Below are 25,384 nucleotides of genomic sequence, written 5' to 3'. Positions count from 1 at the left end.
GTTTCATCTTCATTAAACGCCTCAAATATGTTTTACAGCACATAGATTTTTGTTTTTATTATTATTTTTGGTCAAAATTGCCCCTGCCTTTGACACAAGGACATAGTTTCAACACTAGGGGTGACAGATATGAAATGGGGGTTTGGGGGTCCTTCGCAAGCATCAAACACTTCCTACATTTTTGGTGAATTTTTATGCAACAGTTTGTACCTTTTCTGCTTTAATTTTATGGTGTAAACGTCCTCAATTTAGTTAAAATAAAAGGCCTCTTCTACTTTAATGTTGTTGTTATGGGAGATAAATGCAGATGTTCTTAGTATAAAGGGGGGCGTGTCCTCTGCATCCTCTCCAAAATGTACACCAATACTCTGACCTGTAGTGGAGTGGTTGTATGAAGTAGCATAAAATGTTAAATTACATGTACCTCAAGTACAGTCATTGGGCTACAGTGAGAAGGTCTTGCAATGTTGTAGGATCTGTCTCAAAAATAAGTTGCTCTCTAACCATCCCCCAAACGATTATTATTGGATTATTTCAATTTATATGATAAAAGTGATGGAGAACACACGGAGCTGGCTGATATGGAGAAAATCAAATATCATGATATTTTTAACAATATACCTCATATTGTTATTGTGACGATATTGTAGGGCTGACTTTTGGTGCTTTCAGGAAACATTTACGCATTGAGAATTTTGATAAATGATCATCACTAATGTGGATATAATGACTACGTGGGTAGAGGCAAATAATAGAGCAGCTAGAACAGTCTGGTATGTTCAGGAAATGACATCAATTTACTGTAATGCAGCTTCTAAAACCAGGAAAAGACAACACACAATATTATGGCGACATCTAGTCTCATATCATGATATTGATATAATATCGATATACTGACCAGTCCTACTGACACGTGTTTAACCTACTGTATTTAGACTGATTATGTGAGACAGGTCTGACTGTTGTTATCCCTTCAAGCCTTTCAGCAGTCAACCTGAGGTGTTTGAAAAAACATGAAACTACTTATTTTACTAAGGTCGTCAATAGACGGCCCATGTGACCCAGCGAAACACCAACCAGCCTGAGCCCTATTCATGTTTATTTTGATCACAACAGCAGCTGACAATCTCATAAAGCATGCAGGGTCTCTTCCTCTTGAAATTATCCGATGTTCAAGGTGCTGGCGTTTCATTGATGTGATCCGAGCCACCCTGTGAGCCTGTTGGAGTGGAGGAAGGTATTGTCTCTCACTTCCATGTTCCCTTGATGAACTGTTGATAACCTCCCAGACAGAGGTAGGCAGAGCTGTGCAGGAGAATAGAGATGTTCTATCAAGGATGTGACAGCAGGTTTCGATTCATGGTCCAAAATAGTTTATTTCCACTGAAGGAAACACATAGTGATGTCACATGCTGCATGCCAGGTAGGCTTTGTCGTTTACGTAGCTTGGTTTCTCGGTTCTTGAGTTATGCGCCGTTACAAACAATAACAATAAGAACAGTCATTATGGGTGGTGGTGTTGTTGAACAGCCCTGTGTAAACTGCACTTCTGTGCTACTTGTATTTATCTGATTATTGGCTCTAAATATTGATATATTGCACATTTCCTGTTTCAGGATAACTACAACTATTTGAAAATGAAGAAATATTTTATCCGAATAATTTCATCCAAGATATATGATGCAGACATTTCTGTCACAAAAAGCTCAAAAAGCTCATTACAGAACAACAATCCAACTAATCAGTGAAACCTGTGGGTGTGTTTTAAGTGTTATTGGCAGTAACAACGTGTCTACAATAGCCTTGTAATCAGTAAATAACAGGCAAAACGTTAAGTGCAACAACATGCCTTGAATCAGGTTTTACTAAAGTCAAACTGCGTCACGCGGCTCTCTGACTACATGGAGGTCGAGGGTCACAGCACAGATTGTGAATAGTTTACAAGAGCATCATAACCAATAAATAACAAGCTTGCCACATGTTGCTTGGACCTTGGTAACAACACAAAAGGAGGGTTTACAGCCAAGAATGGGAGCTCGTTTTGCTCTTAAGGAGCAGACATATTGATAAACTAGCACATGGCAAGGATAGATAGGCATTGTATAGAAGGAACAGAAGGACAGAGCTGTTCACAAAGTGTTCACAAAATCCATATTTTTCCTCATACCTGTAGTGCTATTTATCAGTCTAGGTTGTTTTGGTGTGAGTTGCCGAGTGTTGGAGATATCGGCCGTAGAGATGTCTGCCCTCTCTCCAATATAAGAGAACAAAATGGCACTCGGCTTGTGGTTGTTAAGGTGCCAAAAACTACTTTAAAAAAACTCAACAGCAATGTCTCTCTAGAAATCGTGATCCTGCGACTCAAGATAATCCACAGACCTTGTTGTGAGCAGTTTCATGAAGGAACTATTGCAATCACCATGCAGAAGGAAGCGTGCATCTACTCATGGACAAGAGACTCGTTCTCGTGACAGTACAAGGTGAGATGCACACTTCCTTCCGCACAGTAATACAGTTGGCGGATGTAGTTTGGTACAAAGAAAATAGTTCCTACACGACGCTGCTCATAAGGTCTGCTGATTATCTTGAGTAACCAGGTCATGATTTCTAGAATTAGACATTGCTGTTGAGTTTTTCAAATGTATTTTTTGGCACTTTGAGCACCACAAGCCAAATGCCATCTAGTTCCATTATGTTCAAGAGAGGGCAGACATCTCTACGGCCAGTATCGCCAAGATTCCGCAACTCATACCAAAACAATCTAGACTAGGATAGCGTAAAAACTTATTTTTGATTTTTGGGGGTGTACTGTCCCCTTAAAGGCAAATAAAGTGGCATGTAAATCGTATTTTAAATTGTATATATTACTATATTTGAGAGAAGGAGAGACTTCAGTTCCTTTGTGTTTCTCTGGGTACAGCTGTTGTCTTCCCAGACAAACTTTATCTCACTAATCAATCAGCCTCCAGAGGCCTGCGCTGGACATTCAACTTCAGCCTGTCAAAACACAATTTAACATACCGTAATCTGCAGCGCAGCAAACCTGAAACGCTGAACTCTTAATGAACTGAAAAAGCCTCCAAATTGCTGGTTGTAAGCAATGATTCAATTAAAGCTGTGAGAGCCGAGCGCCAAGCACAGCCCAGGGAGCCCATCCCAAAGACCGTGCATGTCTGCTTCCCCAAAGACCAATACTCAGTGAAGGAACCAGAGCTGCAGATAAGGCAGGCTGGACAGCTTAAATCCCTTAACAGTCTGCTGTCACCCTCTAAATCACACACCTTTCCCACCATTTCTCCAAGTGTGAGCATTGCAGGTTTTACATGTGATATATATCTTGCGGGGATTTTGTGGGCTGGATATGGAAACACGATGAGGAGGTGAATACTCTGACTGACTGTGACTGACTTTTTCAGACATCTGTGAGCAGATACGCGGCAGGGTCACCGTGTCTCTAAGGCCCACACCACCTCATTCCAATTTAAGTTTTGAGTGACGTATATTGCAATCGCTTTAATATTGCTCCATCTCTGTCTACCAGCACAGAGATAGAGTGAGGCTGGACAATAGACAGGACAGTTCAAAAGTAATCCTAACACCTCGAAACAGACCATCAGTGTAATGCCCCACACTTTTCTCAACCGCTCACACAAGGCCTCCTGCTCTCTCCTCTTCCTTTCACTCTCATCAATCATCTCTCTCCTTTCTTTCTTTCCTTCCAGTGGACATCGCCACACATATCTCCAGATGCTCTCTGTGACCGCCCCACCATACCAGACACACCCCCCTCCAGCTTCGGATTCCCTTCACCACCAAAAATTGAACGGTAGGCTCAACATTTACACACAGACCTCTCTTAATTCATTGTAATGAGCAGTTTTGCGACAGCTTTAGAGCACAGGCGTGCAAGGCATGTCATTTGAATGAGCAGAGCTGTTGTGTGCGTTCGCTCGCTATTCTAGTTCGCCCAACTGCTGGTGACGGACAATTATCATGCCATGATTAGAGCCAGATCAGAATTTTCTTTTCTTTTTTATAGAGAAAAACATGTATGAATGCAAAATAGTTTATGGTTTTGAGAATGCTCATCTCATACCATGTTTTATTCCCCAAATAGTTTGGGTATATATCTTACTCTCATCAGGGTGGTATATGAGGTTGTTTACAGTTCCAGTGTATGCAGGCCAACAGTTAGATGAGAACATCACTACCTCTCTGAGTGGTATCAATCTTCTATCTAGCTCAGCAAAAAAATGTGCAAGCATATTTTTTTAAAATATTGAACTATTCCTTTAAACCAACATTTGGAACTACGGGTAGAGTCTACTGATATGAATGTAAGATAGCTGAAAACAACTGAGGAGTACAGCATTGTAGTTTGAAGTTATGCAACATGTTTAATTTTGATGATATTGAATGCAAAATAGTAGAGGTCACATCAAGTCACTGTTTTGCAAGTAAGTCTTAGGTCTTTGTCCCAAGTCCCAAGTGCTAAAGTTATGAGTCATAAACAAGTCATAATGCCCCCTTCACCAAATGTAATACAATTTTAACAACAGAATAATAATATATTAAATGTATTTGCATTATTAGTTAAAGCAATCTTGTTATAAGAAGTGCAACTGAACATACTGGTTAAAAAAAAATAGTGCCGACATTGCATTTTCATAGCATATAGCACTAACCAGTGGCCCTTCGCAACTGAATGATTTATATATATTTTGTCCCGTCTTTGCTGTATTTAAATCATCTCATACAAAAAATGTCTATCACTGTTTCTTCACAAATTTGTAAGACATTCTTTCTAAGGTTATTCTTCCTTTAAAGTCCTATTGTATGTTGTTGCATTTTCTTTGTCTAGAGTAAATAAAAAGATTCACATTAACGTTAGTTGATTCAGAAAATGAAGGAAAATAAATTGATTTATTGTACACTTTTTAAATATACCATGTAATCTTTGGGCTTGGGGGGAAGCTATCAAGTATTTTAAAGTCAAGTGCAGACATGAGTCATTGGTGTTAAAGTCTAAAGGCCCGAACATACTCCGGCGGAACGTACGCGGAGCGGACTCCTCGGATTTTCCGCTTATAGTACGCCCGAGTATGTTCGGGCCTTAAGTTGCAAGTCTTTTTTTGATTTTGCCATGTCGAGTCTAAAGGCCCGAACATACTCGCACGTACTATAAGCGGAGCGGACTCCGCAAGGAATGTCCGCAGTCATTCGGGCTTCCATAGTCGAGCGCACTTCCGCGTTGTAGTTTCCTGTACAAATGTCCGTGAAACACACTACATTACCCACAATTCTTGCGCGTCGATGTGAAAAATACATGCCGAGCAGTCACTGGTGCGCGGAGCGGAGTCCACGCAGTCGTAAAAATCTGAGCTTTGCGTGCACAGGGCTTGCGGACGTCCACTTTTGGTCCGGGCGGACCTCCGCGGAGTCCGCTCCGCGTACGTTCCGCCTGAGTATGTTCGGGCCTTAGAGTCATCAGATTTGTGACTCATATCTGACTTGAGTCCAAGCCTTGTAGCTTAAGTCCTCGCCTCTGCAAATAGTGTCATATCTAAGACAGAAGTGAAATAAATAGTTTGACCTGTCAGAACAGAGGCATAAGGACTCACTCTTTGGGCTACAGTACATATAAATAAAGAGTGTAAGAAGCTGACAAACAGTCTGTCATGGTCCAATTAGTGGCTGTTTTGGAGCCTTTGATGTGTCACAGAACCTTCTTCAGCTGATGGAGTTTACCCAGTGGTCTATTTTTCTGAGCACTTTAGGGAAAACAAGGAAATTAAGAATGAAGGAAGACTGTGTGATACAACCTAAAGCCTACAACAGCTACTAAATGAACCTTGTTGAATCAACAGTTGTTTCCAAGGTCAAGAATGAACTTGACTAATAGACATATTATCTTACACACATATCATCATGTTTTTTAGTTGATTTAGTTTGCAAGTTGTGTTTCTGGCCCCCTGTTGACTGTGAGTCCAATATTCACTCTTCTTTTAGCTATGGTTTGGTCTCCACCATCACCTCCTGAGGCAAATATCTGTCTCTTTAGCAGCTCAATGCTCCACTATGTCCAGAAGCTAGTCGTCAACTTTGTCTCTCTACTGTTAAGTAGGTGAGTAGGTGGTGTTGTTTTTATTTCTTCTTGTTGTGTCCAAAAGTGATGCTGGTGAGAGCAGTAAGACTGAATCAAAACAGTAAAGTTGCAGCCAGAAAAGCAAAAAAAATGAGCTGAAAAGTACTAAAATGCTTCGTAAAACTGAGGAACTGCAGAGTCGGGTTATAATTCTCTGTCAGTTTATTACTACCAGCAAGCCCTTTCACTTACAAGTAGTTATTATGGTACAGTGCTGATATAAAAATGTTGATTATAAGTTTTTTAGTGGCTTATCACAGCTTAAATACCTGCACTAATATGAACATGAAACATCACTAACATGAAACAACAAAATAACTCTTTACCTTATGAAACATTTTATTGAAATTGAATCACAGAGGGTCAAGCAGCGCACACATCAGCCTTATTTACCAGCATGGCCTTGTTAGCTACGTCCTGCCTACAGTGTGGGTATGACTCTGTTTCAATGTGTGTATCACTGCGTAGGCCAGTCCAACGGGCGTCTGTGCAGCACATGGCTGTCCGATGCATGGTCTCTGCTCCCTGGTCTCTCCTCATTAGCCTCACACAGTGCAGCCATTCCCCATCTCGCCCCCTCACCTCCCTACCCCCCTCCTCTCCCTCTCCACCTTCCCCTCACAGCACACACAAGGGGAAGAGCGAACCTTTTGTTTTCTGTGTCCGACCTGCGCCCCGTTCCAGCCCTCCTCCTTTTCTCTCCTTCTCCTCTCCACTGACTAAATCTCTTTTCCGGCTTGATACTGCTGAAAACCATATGGTGTGTGACATCATCAGGGCAGGAAGCAGGGAGAGGGGAATGGTAGAGCAGGGGAGAGATTGGCTTGCCAGGTCTCTGTGCAGTGATGTCAGCAGAAAAGCACTCTGGGAGGCCCGTTGGGGGGTGAGAGCAGAGCAGGTTGGAAATTTTTATCTACTTTTTTTTAGATTTCACTCCCACCTGGATAATCAGGGGCTAAAGGGGGGCGAGTAGAGAGGCAGCGTACACCTTGAAGGAAACCTTGATGTAATTTGTTAACACGTCAGGTCATGAACTTTCCCTGTTGTGCTGTATTTACATTTGTGTGCAGGTGCTGTTGCAGCACTTTCCTCCAGAAATGTCAGAATTTCAGTAAGTTAAAAATAAGGTTTTGGCCATCTTTAGACGTCTTGGTCTCATCCTGTGATGCTGAAAAACTTCTGCAGATCATCTGTCTACCTCTTCCTCTTAGTCACTGGCAGTCCCAATCTGCTCACCAGGCTTTATGTCTGTCAACCTCCCTCCCTCCCGCTTTTGTTCTCTGGGTGAACTCTGCAGCTTTGTGTGAGATCCTGGTCTCCATACCATCACTGCCGACCCATCCAGCTCTCTATCAGCACACACGGAGATACGCATAAACACTCAGTTAGCCACTCACATAGTCAGCATCTCTCTCTGTCACACACGAAAACACATGCAGCAAAATACCCATCCGCTCTGATTAATGGCAGAGCTGGGGAGGGTGCCAGGCAAGGAGGGAAGGCATTAGAGGAGGAGTGAGGAGAAGAGAGGAGGAAGGAGAGGCTGCTGCAGCTGTGGTTTTGGAGTCGGTCTCTTCACCCCCTTGCTGCCCCCTCTCTCCATCTCCTCTCTGGCTCCTCCAGGGACACACGCCTTGGCCAGGCCCCAGGAACCAGGGAGTCAGGACCAGGCTAAGGGGGAGAAAAAGGGGAACAAGAGAGGGAAGGAAGGATATCACAAAAGAAAGAGAAAAACAGAGCTGACCTAATACAAAAGTATTGTCAGGCAGCACCTACATAAACAGGAGAGTGTATGGGATGTTCCTCAAAGGTTTTTACAGGAAAAATGGTACAAAGCCTGGTATTTCCAAAAGTGCTTGAGCCTGTTTAAGTTGGTTTTATTATGATTTGATACTGGTGCTGTCATTTGGTTTTATGTTGCAACAAAATCAGTACTTTCTTAGTTCCAGACTTAAAGGAGCAGTGTGTAGGATTTTAACTGTATTTTTTGAGATAATACCAATTTACTGAAGTATTTCTATTTTTTATCAGTTAATGTTTAGTCACCTAAATACAATAAGAGAATTGTATCTGACTTTTTATGCAGAGTATCACATGGAACTGACTCGTGACCCACTAACAAACTCACTCCTACAGATTACAGAATCTCCACAAGGGGAGCTGTTTAGTTGTTGTCAGACAAGTACTGCCTCTATGAGTACATGCCGATATGTGCCACCTATGGGACAAGAAACTCATCACAGCAGAGGTTTAGATGTGCACATGTGGATAAAGTCTTTTGTCATCAATCTATTTTGTGCCCCCTTGACTCCTGATTACTCCGTCCTCCAGCCTGAAATCCATAAATCGATCTCAGTGCACCATCTTGAAGGATGTCTCCATTTCTAAAATGTATTTTTAGAAAAGAGGCTTGCAGGAGGAGCTATGAGCGAGAATGTACAGGTGCACCCTTTGCAGAGGCCTTTTTGGCCCTTGTGTCAAAATAAAAGAGGCTTGACACACAGCTGGTGATGCAGCTGTGCCACACATCATACTTGATTGGCATTGCTTTCAAATTATGACTCAGAAGCATGGATGTCTCATTTTATCAAATGTTACCTTGACTCCTTTCTCCTTGTATCTCTTGTTTGCCACCTCCTCTGAGGAGGCAGTAAGTTTGGAGGAGAGAAGGCAAGGAAAGGAATTGAGGATGCAGAAACTGTGAAATGAGAAAAGCCTCATGTCAGTGTTGCTTCCGACAGGTTAGGAGAATAGAAACTGCTGCAATTTTTACACTCTCGTCACCTGTGGGAGAGACTTTTACAATTGTAGGGTTTTTGCGGGGACTTTAGTGGCATCTAGTGGTGGAGATTGCAAATTGCAACCAACTGAAACTTCTCACGGTTAGAATTTCTTCAGTGTTCATTGTTCAGGAGGTTTTTACTGGGAGCTGAATTACCTGCAGAGGTCACTTCCTCTCCAAAACAAACAAAACTGGTGATTAAAACCGGGAAAAACATTGAATAAAGCAGTTACAAATCAGTGTGTCTGTGACACTGTTTGGCACTTCAGAGATGGGCTGCTACCCCAGCACCTGCTAATGTGTGCTCATCTTTGTCCATTGATAACTTAAGATAAAAAACACAGTTTTATGTTAAAAAATCAGTGGTTTTCAGACTCTTTTTGGCTCATTGCAGAGGTGCTTCTTACTGAGGTGGCTGACGTGAAAATTTAAATGACCCTATCTAGAGCCAGTGTTTGGTTTATCTGCTCTGGGCTACTGGAGAAAGATGTAACATGGTGAACTCTGTGGACAAGGGTCACCTCCTTGTGTAGATATAAACCGTAACACTTTCAACTCTGTCAACAATCAAACACTGAACAGTGGACTGCATATTGCTGCTTTGCTGGGCTTCAAATGGGATGGAAAGAGAGGTGAAGAAGGAGGAAATCTGTCAGTTTGCCAAGAGCATTTCTGCTAACTTTATTCGCCAGTCTGCTGTTACTTCTCAATGAAGATGTGGATTGATGAGGATGGAAAGAGAAATGGCAGAATTTGTAGGGTAAGTGGGTGGATGAACCTACGAGAGCAGACACTAGATGAAAACTTTTGCTCTCCACGTGGCTGGCTCGCTTCTCTTTTGTAATCTTGTCAAAAGCACTTGTAATAAATTCAGCATTAATGCGTGCAGAGGTGGAAAATTTCCTTTAAACAGAAAGGATGGTGTGATTTTTCATGCTCGGGGGAGGGCTCATCCTTTTTAAATTTGAGATAAGCTTATCAGCTCTCCACTTCACTCTGACTCTTATGCATTAACCTATGGCTTTATTGGTAGCCTGACTCAACATATGCGGGGTGTTTTGGTATGCCTGTGCGTGCTCGAACCCAAAGTGTGATCTGCTCACCCCCACTGCCCTGCAGTCCTGGGCCCAGTGTGTATTTGAGGCCTATTCTCTGTCTCCTCTCCCCCACTACTCTCAGTGTTTTATGGGCTGTGTGCTGCGGTGCAGTGACCTGCCTCTCACCCCGGTGCCACCCAGCCGGTGCAGGATTCAGGCGCGCATGGCCCCTGCCAAAACCCCATAGCGCCACATCTGCAATCCATAAACGCCAGCCACTCTCGCTCTCCTACTCCCTCGCCCACACCGCCTTCGACTCTCACACTCCTCCATTTCACTCTCTCTCTCTCTCTTTCTCTCTCACCCACTAACTTTTTATTTTAATTTCCAAATTCTATGCATCCCCCTTTTTTTGCATTCCTTTGACTGCTTCCTCCCACCACTTCTGGTTTTATTCATGCTGAACATCAACTGGCTCTTCCCTTATCTCTCACTCCCTCACTGCCCCATCTCTCTCCTTCCGTTTCTTTATCCACATCCAACGGAAAAATCTCTCACCCATTATATCTTCAGTGGGAGCCAACTAAGTGTGGTGGCAGTGAACTGGGAACCACAAGACATTCCTGATCCAAACAGCACTAAGTCACCAGCGTTCATGTCTTCTGACGGTGGCCTGTGCCAAACACACACTTCACTTATGGGCTGGATTCAGCCTTACCACGTCGCAGTTGGTCCCCAAACAGCTAAATGTTTATCTGTTTCAAATTGATAGTGTCAGGGAAAAATGTAGTGTGCGCATCTAACCCAGGACCATTTTTGTACATGTGTTACTTTAAGAGCATTCTCCATCAAGGGGGTATTGAATTCCCTCTCCCCTCGCCATGAACTGTTGGCCAGCAGAGCACCCCTCCCCTCAGCCTTAACAAGATGTGTTCAACACATCACTGTTACTGTGCCCTTGCCTTCATACAAAAAAAGCAAGTAAAGTAAGAAATAAATTGAGTGTTACCACAAAACTGTCCAGAGCTTCGAGCATGCCCCCCATGGGCAATAGAGCCATTAGTCTTTCTCGATTGTATTATCTTTTTTCTGCAGCTTTTTGCACACAGTGAACTTTTGTTCCCCTTCGTTTTCTGGGATCATGTTCTCCTCTCCATCCCAAAGTCTTCACCTTCTGGTTTCCCAGACATATTGGCATGCCTCTGCGGTGCAGTCCCAACACAGCCCAAGGATGAATCATGTTGCTGCAAGCATGCAAGAGCTTAGTTTTATGATAAATGCTGCAATTCATAAATCGGTGTTTTCCTAAGCAAGAGAGCACGGGGCAGGGAAGGACACAAAGCATTTCAGCTTCAGTTTGAAAACAACAGGTCACGATCCCAGTCTGTGTATGTGTGTGTTGACGAGGGCAGAAGAGGAGGCTTCAGGTCAGGGCCAGACCACCATGGAGAGAGAGAGAGAGAGAGAGAGCAGGGTGTGTAATGCTGTTTGTGAGCAAAGTACTATAAATACTTTTAGATTTTCATACAAGTTTAAGCACACTTGTAAATTCTATCAATGAATCACACAAGTAGTTTTTAAAGCTGCTGTCCCGCACTCACACTGATGTAATGTTTGTGTTGCCATGTAGTTGAAAAAGTTCATTAAAAGTCTTGTATTTAGTGCTTGATGTTGTTTTACACGGCATTAAATTCATTCCAAGACTGGTGATTGATTATATCTTGGTAGCCTGTTTTTTGTAAAGTCCACTGAGGCATGTTTGAGATAAAACATTGTTTAAATAAATGAACCTGACAGCTGCTATTTGTCAAAATCTCTAAGGCCACAAGTCATTCATAGATATTACTGACATGGATTTTTGCTTAAAAGTGCAACTTGGGAGTTCGTTTTTTCCACAATGACAGTTCCTCAGATGTCACAAACATTATCTATATAATGATTTTGTCCCACTTAGTGCATTACAGTGTGGCTGCAGGCATACAGCCACATCTGCATGACTTCAAAGGGTTGCCAGTGTAATGGGCTGGATACATGACTAATGTAAAAACTATTAGTGACCTGCCAGTTGCTGCGGTAACGGCCCTCATTTAATCATAATAAAGTACTCAACACACACACACACAGCTATTTGTTCAGTGGCAGTTACTCATTTTTGACCCATTTTGAACTAAGTTGCTTCTCAAAGTAGTGAAGAAGCCTCGTGAATACTTATTCATCGCTGCCATCTAGTGGCCAAAACGAGACGCAGCAGCTGGTTCAAGGCTTGATAGCAAAATGGAACAAGATGGTTAACAATAAACAACAATTACAAGGGAGATGCTTTGAATCAAAATAATTATATTTAATACATTTTTTGAAATGTGATGTGATCACACTGAAGTAGAGTATTTCTGTTATTACATGTCCTGCATCCTTATTGTGTTGTTCCTCCACTACTCCATGTCTGAGTCATGCATCTCCATGGTGATCTCTCTCTTGACCCAGGGTAAAGACGAGGGCACATAGGGGTCATATGTCCAGCGAGGATACACTCTCTTGTACAAATTCATCAGGACAGTGTCTTGTGAACGCAGCTGATTATCAAATACACACTTCATGTGACCGTGTGTTCCTGAAAAAATGAAACACAGCAGTCAGAATTTTACAGATAACAGATATTGCTTAAAGAGGCTGTCGACACTGAGATTTGTTTTTTAATTTTCTCACCTAAAGCCTCCTTGATGTGGCCTCTCCGACCCCACTTTGTTCGCAGCTCCACTGGCTTGAACCACATGATGTCATCTGTCACAGAACGAAACCAAAGAAGAGGCTTAAAATCACAGAGACATCAAACATTTTTCTGTAGTGACAGTAATAAAAATATGTCGACATCCTCTTACCCCTGTTGAAGAACATGTAACGGACAACCGCAGAGCGCCGGTTAATTTTGAATGGGTGTCCGCTCAGTACAATCCTCTTCAGCATGATGCGCTGAGGGTCACAGCTGAGCAGACTGCCTGTAGCAACCAGGTCCTGGATTCCTAGAGAGACACAATAACAAGAACACAATGCAGCACAGAATTAGCTTAAGTGGATTATCGAATAAAACAGACAAACACAAACAGATGGTCAAAAGTTTAAAATCAAGGCAGCCAGACCACAAATGAAATCTACTTATTTTCAAGTATACACAGAACTTTTCCTCTCACCGTCATTCCTTTGTTTGAAGAGCAGGACTCCCGCAGGGGGGAAGGTAATGGGAGCGTACACCGACACCACGGTGGGGGCATCTGGCCTCAGGAAGCGCTCCATCTTATGCTTGTCAGCTAGAGAAGAGCAGAGCAGGGTCCAGCACTCAATAATTCTTTCACTACTGTATTTCCAGCAGCTAAATCACTTTCGGACCACCTACGTCTACAGTCATTCAGCCAATATATTTTTGAATAGAAGTAGCAGCAAATATGTTTCGCTATCGAACGATGACTGATTGGCTTTGCATCAGGACGCTGGTCTATAACCAGAAAATCAAGCAAGACACTGGACCTACTGTCTGCTTAGTGACTGTACGCTGCTTTGGATAAGGGCATCACTAAACTCATAGAATACCAAATCATGTTCATCAGCTTTTTGGGGATTTGATGTTCCGTCAAAGTTGCAATCATTGCAATTAAATGTTAGACTTTGTTACTGGTTGTTTATTAAGAAGAGATTAAGTTTAAAACAGGAGGATGCTTGACTGCTTAAATAACAAGTGCTCTACCTGAAGTGTGCTGAGAGAAGATCGGAGATGCTCTGAATCTCCGAAATCCGCAGTGGAACACCAGCTCCTCTTTGGACTTGATGGGCTCTGTATTGCTGGGGTGTCTCCTCACCAAGAGGTGCATCACTGACATCTGCGCACAGAGGGAAAAAACGATGAGGTCAGAGAAGTCAATAACAATAATAGCGCACTGTCAGTGTGACTCTGTGTCAAACTGACGGTTATACATTCAGACAGAAAAGCTTTCGGGTGTCAAAAACACTGCTCTTACCTTCTGTTCATGGGGCATAAGAGACACCATAATCAGAGGTCTGCCCGACTGGACACTCTCCATCACGGAGAAAGGCACATCGATTATGTGCAGCGTAACGTACCAGCCCACCTGAAACAGGAAGGGCAGCAGAGTCAGTGAAGCCACAAATCTAACAACTAACAAAAGTGCACAGACAAATGAAGACGGACACTCTTTTTTTTGTCTCTTTCTTTACCATGGCTCCCTCTTCCTCTGCTGCAGCCTCTGCCAGTATGCGGCGGCGAGTGCGTTCAAAGCTCTGGAACTGGAAAATGCGTGAGTAGTTGAGGGGCAAGTTCTCCATGGGGTCCCAGGGCGAGGAGCGGAAACTCTTCAGGCCTCTGTAGCGCTGGAACCTGAACACACAGGACAGCAACAGAATGTGGCAATGATCAGACTGTATAAAGAAATTTTGTCTCAAATTCACAACACCTGCATATTCACTCAACACGACAGACCCAGAACTGACCTGATTCTAGCTGCCGTGTCGAGGGGTGTGTCCACTTCATCAGGAAACATCTCATTGGCCCGAGCCTCACGGTAGCGTTTAAGGCCTTCTTCTTCTGCAGCCTCATCAATGTGCTCATCGTAGCGTTGATCTGCTCCAGTTCGTTCTGTGGAGCACACCTCTTCTTCTTCTTCCTCCTCTTCTTCTGAGGCACAGCCTGAACCCGGCTCCTGAGCAGACAGCATACAGTACAATTACTCTAATTACCTGCAATATCTTCCCTGTCCCCCCACGTTACTATAACATTTTTTCCTTCCTGATAACAATTCCGATACCTGATCTTACGTACTGGCCAATACAGAGAACCAGATACCATTGCGTCAACAAATAAAGAAAAAATAACGGAAGTTAACAACTAACCCTGAATGGATGGGAAATGATTGCTATCATTGTTGTATGGCATGGCTCAAGTTAAACCCTTTGTTTAATGACTGCCAGTCTTAAAAAAACAGCCACAATTTAGTAGCAAGCAACACTAGTGCCAACACTGGAAACTAAAGTCTTGCATACTGTACATGTTGCTTTTTACAGCTGGGACTTTCCAGTGTAAGATATTGCCAAATTACTGACAATTTTTCTCTCTAAGGTTCTGTTAGAACAGCAAAAAACAAATATTTGATTTCTGGGAAAAGTGCTGTTTTATTTGGGTGTAAAATACTTAAAAGGTTATTATTAAATGACATAGCAACGGATCGGTGTCTTGACTCACAGGCTCACCAATACCCAATCCAGCATTTATGGCAGTACCGGAGGCAATTCCAGTACTGGTGTCAGTGTTGGAACAACAGATGTGACCATTACCAAAGTTAAAAAGTTGCTAGGTCAAAATTATTCAATTAGTGACATTGTGAGATACATTGTAGTTCCTGATTTAACCCTTTGAAACCTGAGCTAATTGGCTTGATGTCTTTTAAAAACATGGGAAGAAAGCAATGAGCAATTTAAGAGGAAACGACCCAAAATAAAAGCAAGAAACAAAAAAAATAAAGTTAAAAACAAAACAAGGAAAGAGTGCTTAAAAATATAATAATTCTGTCACACAAATTTAAATGTAATAATAACAATAATTATAAACACAATTTTCCCCTAAATTTTTTTTTGTCCTTATTTATTTTTTATAATTTTCTAAATGTATTTTTTTTGGTAATTTGTGGGACATTTCTTACCAAGTTCCATGTTTCTGAAAGAAATCCCAACAGTGTGCTCAGGGTTTTAAAAAGTTATTTACAACACTTGCAAAAGGCCTCTATAAGCAGCACAAGAAAAGTGATGTCGCTCCAGGTTACAAGGGGTTAAAACAACACCCTTTGAGTCAGCCCCCTGACTACATGCTATCAATTAAAATTGCCAGAAAAGGGTGTTTTAGATCAGATAGCATGGTCACAGCCTCTCGTATCAAAGAGGAGGCAGCCATCTCAGAGTTGTTTTATGTATCACAAAATCTGGAAAATATAAAAGCATTTGAATCACCAGAGAGATTTCATTTTTGTAAACCATTTGAACTGACCCTTTACTTTACCAACACAGCTGGTGGCTTGCCACGTTCAAACTATGAGCTGTGACCTCACAGACTGCAGTGTTCAATCTTTTTGAGCATACAATATCAAATGACAAACAGGTTTGTCTTGCTGTTCTGTTTAAGTATCATGTTGTTTCACAAAGCTACTTTCATACACACCTTTTTCTAATTCATCAGTGCAGCTTTCTGCCTCCCCTTTTTCCAAACTGCAGCCTCATTTTTAACAAACAATGACCAGACACACATGTTGGGAACACGAGTGCAGTCAAAGAGATTCTAAGTATAGAAACTGTATCGGAGCCAAACATAAACAAGACCACGCCAGCCACAATAACAACAGTCTGTATGTGTGAATGTGATAAGGAGCTGCCAGAATTCAAACTATGGGGAACTCCTGGTTTGCATATATTCAAATGCTGTGCTGTTCCCAGTGCGTCTACAAATGACTGTCTACAGTGTTTCCAGACATTCACTCTTACACTATCTAGAAATTGAACTTCCTTAGGCAATATATTTGTATGAGGAAATGATTCATCAAAGAGGACACGCTTAAGAGTGCTCCCTCAGCTGGCAGATGACATGCAGAGCCAGACACATGAGGGGGAAGCACTCAGCATGGGGCTGATTCACAACCTTTCCAACATCCCCGCTGCAATAATAATAATAATCATTATCATTTGAAGTACCCTTTTCCCTATTGTTACCGTCTCCGAAATACGTATTCCTGTGCGTTCACCTTGACATCAAACACATGCTAATAACAATCACAAATCGTAATGAACCCATTGCATAAGGAGAGTTTCCCCAACCTCTTTTCAAGCAGAGCTGGAAATAAATAAATGGTCGACCTCTCCCTCCGTCCAGACAGGAAGTTCTGTTCACAGGACAGGAAGACAGGAGGCTTCTCTCGGGACTCTTGCTCCAAACACTATTGTTGTGGTGAGCAGCCTGGCACTACAGGCCAGAGACAGACACTGAGAAAACAAACAGTGCCTCCCCGCTACAAGGTGCACTGACCGTGGGTCACGTATGCACTGCTCCCGCCCCGGAAGCGCTGACACACCGCAGATTACTGTCCTCATCATCCTCCGTAACACTGACTGTCTGACTGCAGGCACATTGTTGCTATGGCAACAAGAAACAGCTGAACAAACCAATGCCGGCCTTGTACCAAATTACTTTTCAAGCGATTTCAGTGTTGCAGACAAATTTCCAGTGTCGGAATGAAATCATGAGAGTTTTACCTCAGTTTGTGTGTAGGATCTCGATTGTTTGGTGTAAGGTGGTCATAAAACTCAGTCTGTTGTTTTCTCATTTTGACGTTTAGACGAAATCAAACTTTTAATATTATCAGAAGTCTTGGCTCATGCAAACACAGAAGAAAAGCTGCGCTCTCTCCAGCACCAGACGAGAAGCAGCAAACTGGGAGACAGTTAACATGGAGGGGACTCAGGCGAGTTCTCTTGCACTGTGGAAACGGAGGAGAAACTGATGGAGTCATGGTGTGAGCAAGAGTCAGTGTTTAATTCTGCGTATGTCTGATCCACCAACTAGAACTTATTTAAGTGAGAAATCTTAATTTTTGAAATAGTTCGCCTTTCATTCCCTGTACCTCTTCCTATTAAAATAGTGCAGCTAACTAGTGGTTGGAATCTCCAGGCACCTCATGATTCGATTATGATTCAGAAGGCAACGGTTCGATAATAAAACAATTATCGATGCATCAAAATGTTTGCTTTCAACACATGGTTTATGTCTCTCTTTCTTTTAAAATATAGCAGACTGTATTTTTGGTGATCCATAATTAAATAAACAGATTATTTTTACTTGGATACAGTGATTGTCCAGGTCCCTTTCCCCTTCAACCTGCCTCCATACCCTCACTTTTGTACCTTGGGGTGCGATTGTATCCATTTGCAGATGCTCAAGCTTGTCCATTATGGGATATACATATATATGGGATATACACAGGCCTGCATAGGTAATATTTCCCCTGAAAGAGCATGCAGTTCACTGTCTATTCAATAACATATGGTCCGCATCCTTTTTATTTTAGAAAGTTAGTTGCACTGATGAATGAATTAATTAGTTTAAAAGCACCTTATAGTCTACTGTGTGTGTGTATGAAAATAACATGAGGGGGAGGTGGAGTGCTCCATTGCAGCCGCTGTGTTGTTATTTACGTTATGCCAGCAGAGGAGCAGCCTCTCTCTCCGTTAGCGCCGGTGAAAGCCAAGACACTGGGCAGGCCAGGCACAGGGGTTTTTAAGGTAAAACAGACTGAGCAGAGAGTGTTTTATTTGGTTAATGCTGCAGCGTGTGATGGTCAGCCGGTTTACAGGCTGATCGCTGCTCCTCTCGTTTTAGTGTTCGTCTCTGGGTGATGGTGTTGGTAAGTATTCACAATATACTTCATGTTCGCCTTGCAAATGTGATTATTTAGACATTAAATTAAAACAAGCTTGCAACTGCTGTCTTTTGTGAAGATGAATAAGCACGAGTTAACTTTAGTCTGTCCGTGCTACACTGACATGTTATAAACAAACATTTACATAATCGATTATTGACATTTGTGAATCGATGCATTTGTGGATTTGACCTTATTTTTGACTTTAAATGTATTGACAAAGCAATAAACATAAATTTTAAGGTAGTTGATGCCCTGAATTGAACACAAAAATTTCATCTTGCTTTGTTCAAGCGTATGTGAGCTCAGGAGTCTTTCCCTTGACCCTCTATGCAAACATGCTGCCTCTTGAATTATTCTACCTATTGAGATATATGACGATGACAAGCATTAAGTTTCCTTTTGTCGTGAGTGTACCTGTGAAGGGCCCCGTGGCTTAGAGGTTAAGATAGCAAGCATTGACTTCACATCCACAGTTCAAGTGTGACCATGAACCTTTGTCACACCTCTGCCTTTCATATCCACTCGTCTCTCTCCACTCTGGTTATAAAGCCTTCAAATGATCAAAAGCACTTTAAATATGTACCTGAGAGTTATTGTCCTCATCCTCTCCATCCATGGCCTCGTCCAACATGTCGTCATCATCGTCATCCTCATCGCTGCTTTCTTCATCCATCTCTCCGTTCTCCTCCTCGTATTCGTCGACGATCCACGAGGCCTGGTAGTCGGATGTTCCTTTGGGGACTTTCATCACACGTTTGTTCTTCCTGGCCTCTAAACAACAGAGAGAAATGTCACAGGGACATTTAGAGTCCTGTCTTACTGTGGCAGGTTTAATGTTTACAGACAATTTTAAAATAGATCTAGATTTTAATCAAGAAAAGCATGTCATGCTCTGATAGAAATGAAGCCTCAACCCCTACACCGACTAATATTTTATCCTCATCTTACTAAATATTATTATGTGTACATTCTGTTTCTGCACCTTCAGCTTCCTGCAGCTCGCTTTCTGTTGGCCATGTCTGCTCTCCATCCATGGGGTCCACCTCGGCCTCTGCCTGCAGGCTCTCCCTGCGGGACGGGTCTGCTTTCATGAGGATCCGCACTGGAGCCTCCTCTTCACCTCCATCCTGCAGGAGACACAGATGACCGAGGTACATGGGAAATGTTAAAGGTAAAGGGCGGCTCCATTGTTTATTTATTTTGTAGGTCTTTATATCAGTATCAGGGCCAATTATACAGCAGTAATAAATGCAACAAAGTCAAATGTACATTTGTAATATTAAGTATTATAATTACACAAAATTTGGTTCAGTTGTAATTACCCGACATGCTTGGCCTCCATAGTCAATATGTGGAACATTTGATACTCCGTCTGTACCCATACGTTCACCTTTGGGGGTACCCCGCCCATAAAGGGATGTCTCCTGCCTTTCCTCACCTCTTTTGCTACTCCACTTGCTCTTGTAGTAACTTCCTTGTTTTAGCGCAGTTAAGCTATGTTAATTAGTTCATTTTTCAGCCTACACATATTGTATAATATACTAATATTCCTGTATCGCTTAATTTGTGTAGGGGCTCAAGTTATATGGTCGTAATTGACGGAGGATTTGTTTTTACATCTTGCTGTCAGTTGTCAGGACTAAATAGAGATCGCCTCCAAAGATATCCGTGGTCTGGGCCTCTTCATATCAACACAACACAGACAACACTAGAGGCCACTGGTTACAATTCACTCTGCAGCTTTCCAGTAGCGTCCCTGATGTATTCCAACCTGAAAATTCAAACTTTGGTTGAAATACGTCTGTTTTAGCCTCAAAATGATATTTCCCCAAGCTCTTCTAAAAAAAATTCCCATGTGACGTGATGCAGATTTCTGCACGATGTTGTTGCTACATACAAACCCACATACTGCTGTAGACGCTAAATGAGTTTGGTACTGAAAGTCACACAATAACAAACTGACTAAACAACTGAGGTAGTGAATAAACCAGCAACTTCCATGTGCTGTGAGGTAAAACGACAGTTTCTGTCAATGGATTCTGGTGTCTTTGAAGCATAGATAACAGCTTCAGTTCCCTATCCAAAAGAGCTGCCTGATGCCAAGGTTAAGCAGTACAATAATCTAAATATAGCGTACACTTAAACTGATGTTGATTTTTTTTCAGGTGGTCCTTTTTTTAAAAAGCTAGAATGTTTTGCTGCCTCCCGTCAGCCCCTCTTTTCATTCATTAAACAACAATATGAAAATCTGACACTTGAATTTGCTCAAGTACCTTGCTTGCTTGGGTTATTTATTATAATAAATATCACGACAGCTTTAAATGTTGTCGAAGTTAATGCCGCATAGTAAATAGTGCACTCTATTATGAAACAGAAGCATGACGTTGTCAAAAATACTGGCTGACACGATTATTTACTGAGATGTTTCAAGTCTCTTCACCTACCTGCATGTCAACATCACCCTTGCCAGGCTTCGCTGGTCTGGCTGTTGTTAAGTTGAGGGGAAGAGGGTCTGATGGAGCATCAATCTGACTGATCTGAAAGTCTCCATGTCCACTGATGTGCACCAGTCTGTCAACTTGCAGAGGACGGCCACGCACGTATCCGGAGACACACAGGGTGCCCAGACCAGTTGGTCCACCACCTGTCCCCTCAGCAGGGCTGTTAGGTGTAAAAGTGACATGCTGAGCCAAAAGATGGGAACGTCTGGAGCGGAAGCCGAGCTTTCTCTGTCTCTGAGTGCCCAGGTGTCTGAGAAGAAGAGTGGCATCCTGCTCTGAATCCAGAGGGAAGAGACGGGTGTCGGGGAAACGGATCTCTGTGATCTTTGACAGAGCTCTCCGGGACTCGACCCTCTTCTTCACAGGAAGATCGGACACACCCTGACACACCAGCGCTGCGTGGGGTGAAGTTAGGGACAGAGAGATAAGCGCTTAGAAAATGTACACCATAAACATCTGAAATTAAGCATACAGTTTTTTGCAACAAGTCCGTCCCAGTGTCAAGGGAGGAGTCTAAAAGCTCTAGCAGTGTGTTCAGGTTTAAACCCACCATGGCTGGGGAGGCCCTGGGCAAAGAGGCAGGACAGACAGTAGTCTCCATAGCTGTCCCAACCCTCAGTGGAGTCCAGCACAAACACAAGGCTATCTGCAATCTTTGCCACATCCAACAGGGAGTGCATGTCAGCTGTCCAAAGAAACCATCAGAGATGCTTCAGATTGGGGCAACACAATGCCCAAATACAGACAAAATAGTACAATGCAACAATTAACTTCAAATTAACTTCATACAGTTGAGTTTTTTGCAGCAACTGTTCCATATCACTCAGTGCTTACCCGTACTATGACTTAGAAAGGTGAACCTTTGTTTAAAACGAGGCAGAATCAGCCCAAAACTGTCACTGATGCCACTGATGCACTGCTCCTGATGTACAACACCCCCAGCATCCTCCCCACGCAGCAGTTTGGTAATGGCACCAGCGTCCACTCCAGCATGGAGGGACACCACGGCAACCAAATGAGGAGGACCGTCCCTCGTGCCGAGACGTCGCTTTTCTGTCAGGACCTGAAGAGAAGAAACATTTCAACTCTGCACAAATACAAAGAATACTAATCCATGTGTGATTTTTTTAAATTTTTTTTTTAAGTTACCATGTCTTTCTTATTCCTGCGTAGCTGGCTGGCTTTGTGCCGTCTGTCCATCCTCTTCTGCTCTTTCCTCTGTTTTTTGGTGAGGGCTGTCACTGACACTCTCCCTGAGGAACAAGTCAACACAAGATCATGCAATATATATGTAGGTGCAAACTTTCAAAGGCTGATTTGGATGCTTTTGTGTGCATATCTCATCGTATTTGCACTTTATGAAAAACAAAGCCCCAAAGGATGTCTCAGCTTTTCACAGTAAAAACAAAACACAACCTTGCTGCTTAAAAAGAACTTCCTGCCTCTTGTTATCCCGCATCATGCACCACCCCGCAGTAACTTGTTACTGCATGCAAGTAAACAGAGGTTTTGGTTTGCATGCATTCTGCTTGTGTCAATCACTCACTATTACAAACAGTAAAAGTTTATTATAACTCCACATTTTCACTGTAGTCGGGTTTGAACTCGTCCTTTAGGTAAAACATGGGCTATAACTATTAGCTGTCAATAAATCTGCAGTTAATATGTAGTCGTTGTGTGAACAGGATATTCACATAGCTTTCTGAAGGCTATTGAGGTTATGATTGATGTCTACAATATCTGTGCTGCCAGAGAACAATATATTTAAAACACCTGTCAAGGTCAGCACAATCCAACACAGCAGCCGCACAGCAGGGACTGCCTTGACTTTGTGAGGCTTATCATGTTATTTTTTTTTCTTAAATTCTTACTTAAGTGTTGATCTGATGGAACATTTTGCCATGCTTTGTTTCATCTTTGCAACTATAACATTGACATTAACACAACTACACCACAATTTACTGTCTCAAAAATTAGCACAAAGTTTGACAAACACCTCTCTCAACTTAACTGAGCCTGCGAAGGGATAGTTCATATTTAGGTGACAAACAAGTCTATTATAAATACTGGAGATTTAGACACATTAACATTGGATCAGATTCTGTGGATGGGATATGAAGTTGAACCAGCAGTTTGTCTGACAATTTAAAATGTTTCTATGTCCAGTGTGTAACTCAATCAGAATCACCTTGAGTGTACGCATACTGGGGCTGCAGCTAAAATTTTTGTCAGTGTTGATTAATGTGTTGATTAATGTGTTGATTATTTTCTCAATTAATCATTTGATTGGTTAATAAAATGTCAGAAAATGATGAAAAATGTGGATCAGTGTTTCCCAAAGCCCAAGATGATGTCCTCAAATGTCTTGTTTTGTCCACAATCCAATTAAATTTAGTTTACTCTCACAACAGAGTAAAGAAACCAGGGGACATTCAAATTAAGAAACTGGAATCAGATTTTTTTTTTTACTTTTTTCTTCAAAAAATTACTCAAAGCAATGAATCAATTTCAGAATTAGATGTTGATTAATTTAATAGCTGACAACTTATCAATTAAACTAGCTAAATAGCTGCAGCTCTAACACATACAAGGAAGTTTACTCTGCTATTTTGCATTGCTGCCATGTACCCACACAGAAATAGACATAACAGCTAGGAACCATGACAACAAGGTAGACAAACAAGGTTAAGAACAGACAGGACTATTATGTACACAATTATGTGGAAAGAATAGATGCATGTAAATAACAAACCCCTCCATGCCAAAAATAGTTGACTATTCCTAACTTTGCATTAGCTTCTCAATTTAATATCTGTGTGTTGTTGTATGATGGGCTCCTGTACACTTTAATGGTAGTTCATTTACTGAATGGCATTGTATTTATAGTCTAAGCTGTAGTGCAATTTTAATTTAATTATGTGGTGATAAAATGAATGCATGTAATGTTGTGATGTATTAAAAACTCAAACATTTGAGAATAACAAAAAGAAAGACAACAAAGTCGCCCAGGTTGTATGACAACTCCTCTACTCCTGGGATATCTGGGAGCTCTGATTGGCTCCACCATGCTTTAAATGGTCATAAGTCAACTGGACAAAGATGTAGTCCAGACCATCAGGTTAGTTACAAACACAAAGCGAGACGGGGAGCAGGGTCGGGTGTTATCAAGCAGCTTCTTACAAAGAAATGTATAGAGTTCATTTATATGTACCACATTTTCTCCTGAACTGATATTAGCCTCAAATTCACTAGAAATCTCAACACGTGTGTTTGCAGAGCCGTGACCGCAGCCACGAGCTAACAGCAGCTGTTACGTCAACACTTTCAGACCGAACACAGCTTACCTTTGTTTTCTCTCTCAATTTCACCTTTCGTCCGGTGCTTGCCATGTTTGTGTCCTTTATTTTTCTGTTTATAAACGCCGGGTCTGTGGCCCTGTTGTTTTTCCCCTAACGCAGCCATTTTCACCATGTGGGAAAGGCAGGCAGTTTACTTCCGTATTCGCGTTGGCGTCATGACAGGGGCGTGTCTTCAGGGTTTCCGGGGAGGTTTCTCTTCAAAATAAAAGCTTAGCCATGATCATGTGAACATTGTATTTGTGGGATACATTATTTTCCACATTAATTTGCATGAATGAACCTCCCGAGACCCGAACTTTTTTTGGGGGGGGGTATGCATTTTTAATTTCTCCTAGCTATTTGGGATCAGTAGGACCCCATAAGTATTAAAAAACTAATCACTGTCAATGATAATTGACTGAGTAGGCTTCCTAATTGACAGTGTCTTATCTTGTTACTGTTACTAAAATTAGGCACATTTGTATTCCATATCAAACTACAAACATTAGTTAGAGTTTTGTCCACTTTTGTATTGGGATCAGCTGCAGACTGACTTTTCAGAGATGGCTGCCATCTTGTTTTTACATGGATTAGTGTATGGTGCAAATTGTCTTTTTGCATGTTCACCTACGGAAACCTTCTCAGCACTCCGCAAGGGCCACTAGATAGCACAAAAAAGTGTCCACGAACTATGCCACAGGTCCAAGTTAAGGTGAATGATGTATAAGGTTAGGTAAACCCAAAATGAGATGTCCTCATATGAGGACACAGGGTCTCAGGAGGTTAATACTGAAATTATATTACTGTGTTTACTGCATAAGATTTAAGCACAAGCCAAGGAAAACAAGACCCTAAGATATTCTTTATATGCACTACCTGTAGATTACAGTATCCTACAGAAAGGAAAAAAATAATAAAGTTTTCTTTCTACAGTATATGCAAATATGAATTAATGTGATAACAAATAATAAAGTATGTGATGTGTGAGCTCAAATCCACCTCTGAAAAGCTGCATTTCTCTTTCATCATCCATCCATCCTGAAGTTCAACCTTCTCTTTCTCATCACTACAACAATTCAGCTTCTTTTCCAATTACCCAGTTCAAATTATCCA

General features: G+C 42.0%; 1 protein-coding gene across 1 annotated transcript; it reads right to left on the bottom strand.

The window, feature by feature from the left end:
* Positions 1 to 12,281: 12,281 nt before the first annotated feature.
* tsr1 (TSR1 ribosome maturation factor) lies at positions 12,282 to 24,437 on the bottom strand. Its single transcript, XM_050063703.1, has 15 exons — positions 24,278 to 24,437; positions 22,083 to 22,186; positions 21,768 to 21,996; positions 21,484 to 21,618; positions 20,877 to 21,328; positions 19,415 to 19,559; positions 19,016 to 19,203; positions 14,465 to 14,673; positions 14,192 to 14,351; positions 13,975 to 14,085; positions 13,704 to 13,836; positions 13,153 to 13,269; positions 12,844 to 12,984; positions 12,671 to 12,745; positions 12,282 to 12,575 (listed from the first exon to the last, which is right to left on the bottom strand). The coding sequence occupies exons 1-15, from the start codon at positions 24,402 to 24,404 to the stop codon at positions 12,397 to 12,399; spliced, it is 2,505 nt and encodes an 834-aa protein (XP_049919660.1). The 5' UTR covers positions 24,405 to 24,437; the 3' UTR covers positions 12,282 to 12,396.
* Between the last annotated feature and the right edge of the window lie 947 nt (positions 24,438 to 25,384).

Source organism: Epinephelus moara, chromosome 2 (genome assembly GCF_006386435.1).
Source record: "Epinephelus moara isolate mb chromosome 2, YSFRI_EMoa_1.0, whole genome shotgun sequence".
NCBI classification, from domain to species: Eukaryota; Metazoa; Chordata; class Actinopteri; order Perciformes; family Serranidae; genus Epinephelus; species Epinephelus moara.
Note: the sequence above shows the minus strand (reverse complement) of the source record. Positions and strands in the feature narration are given on the sequence as shown.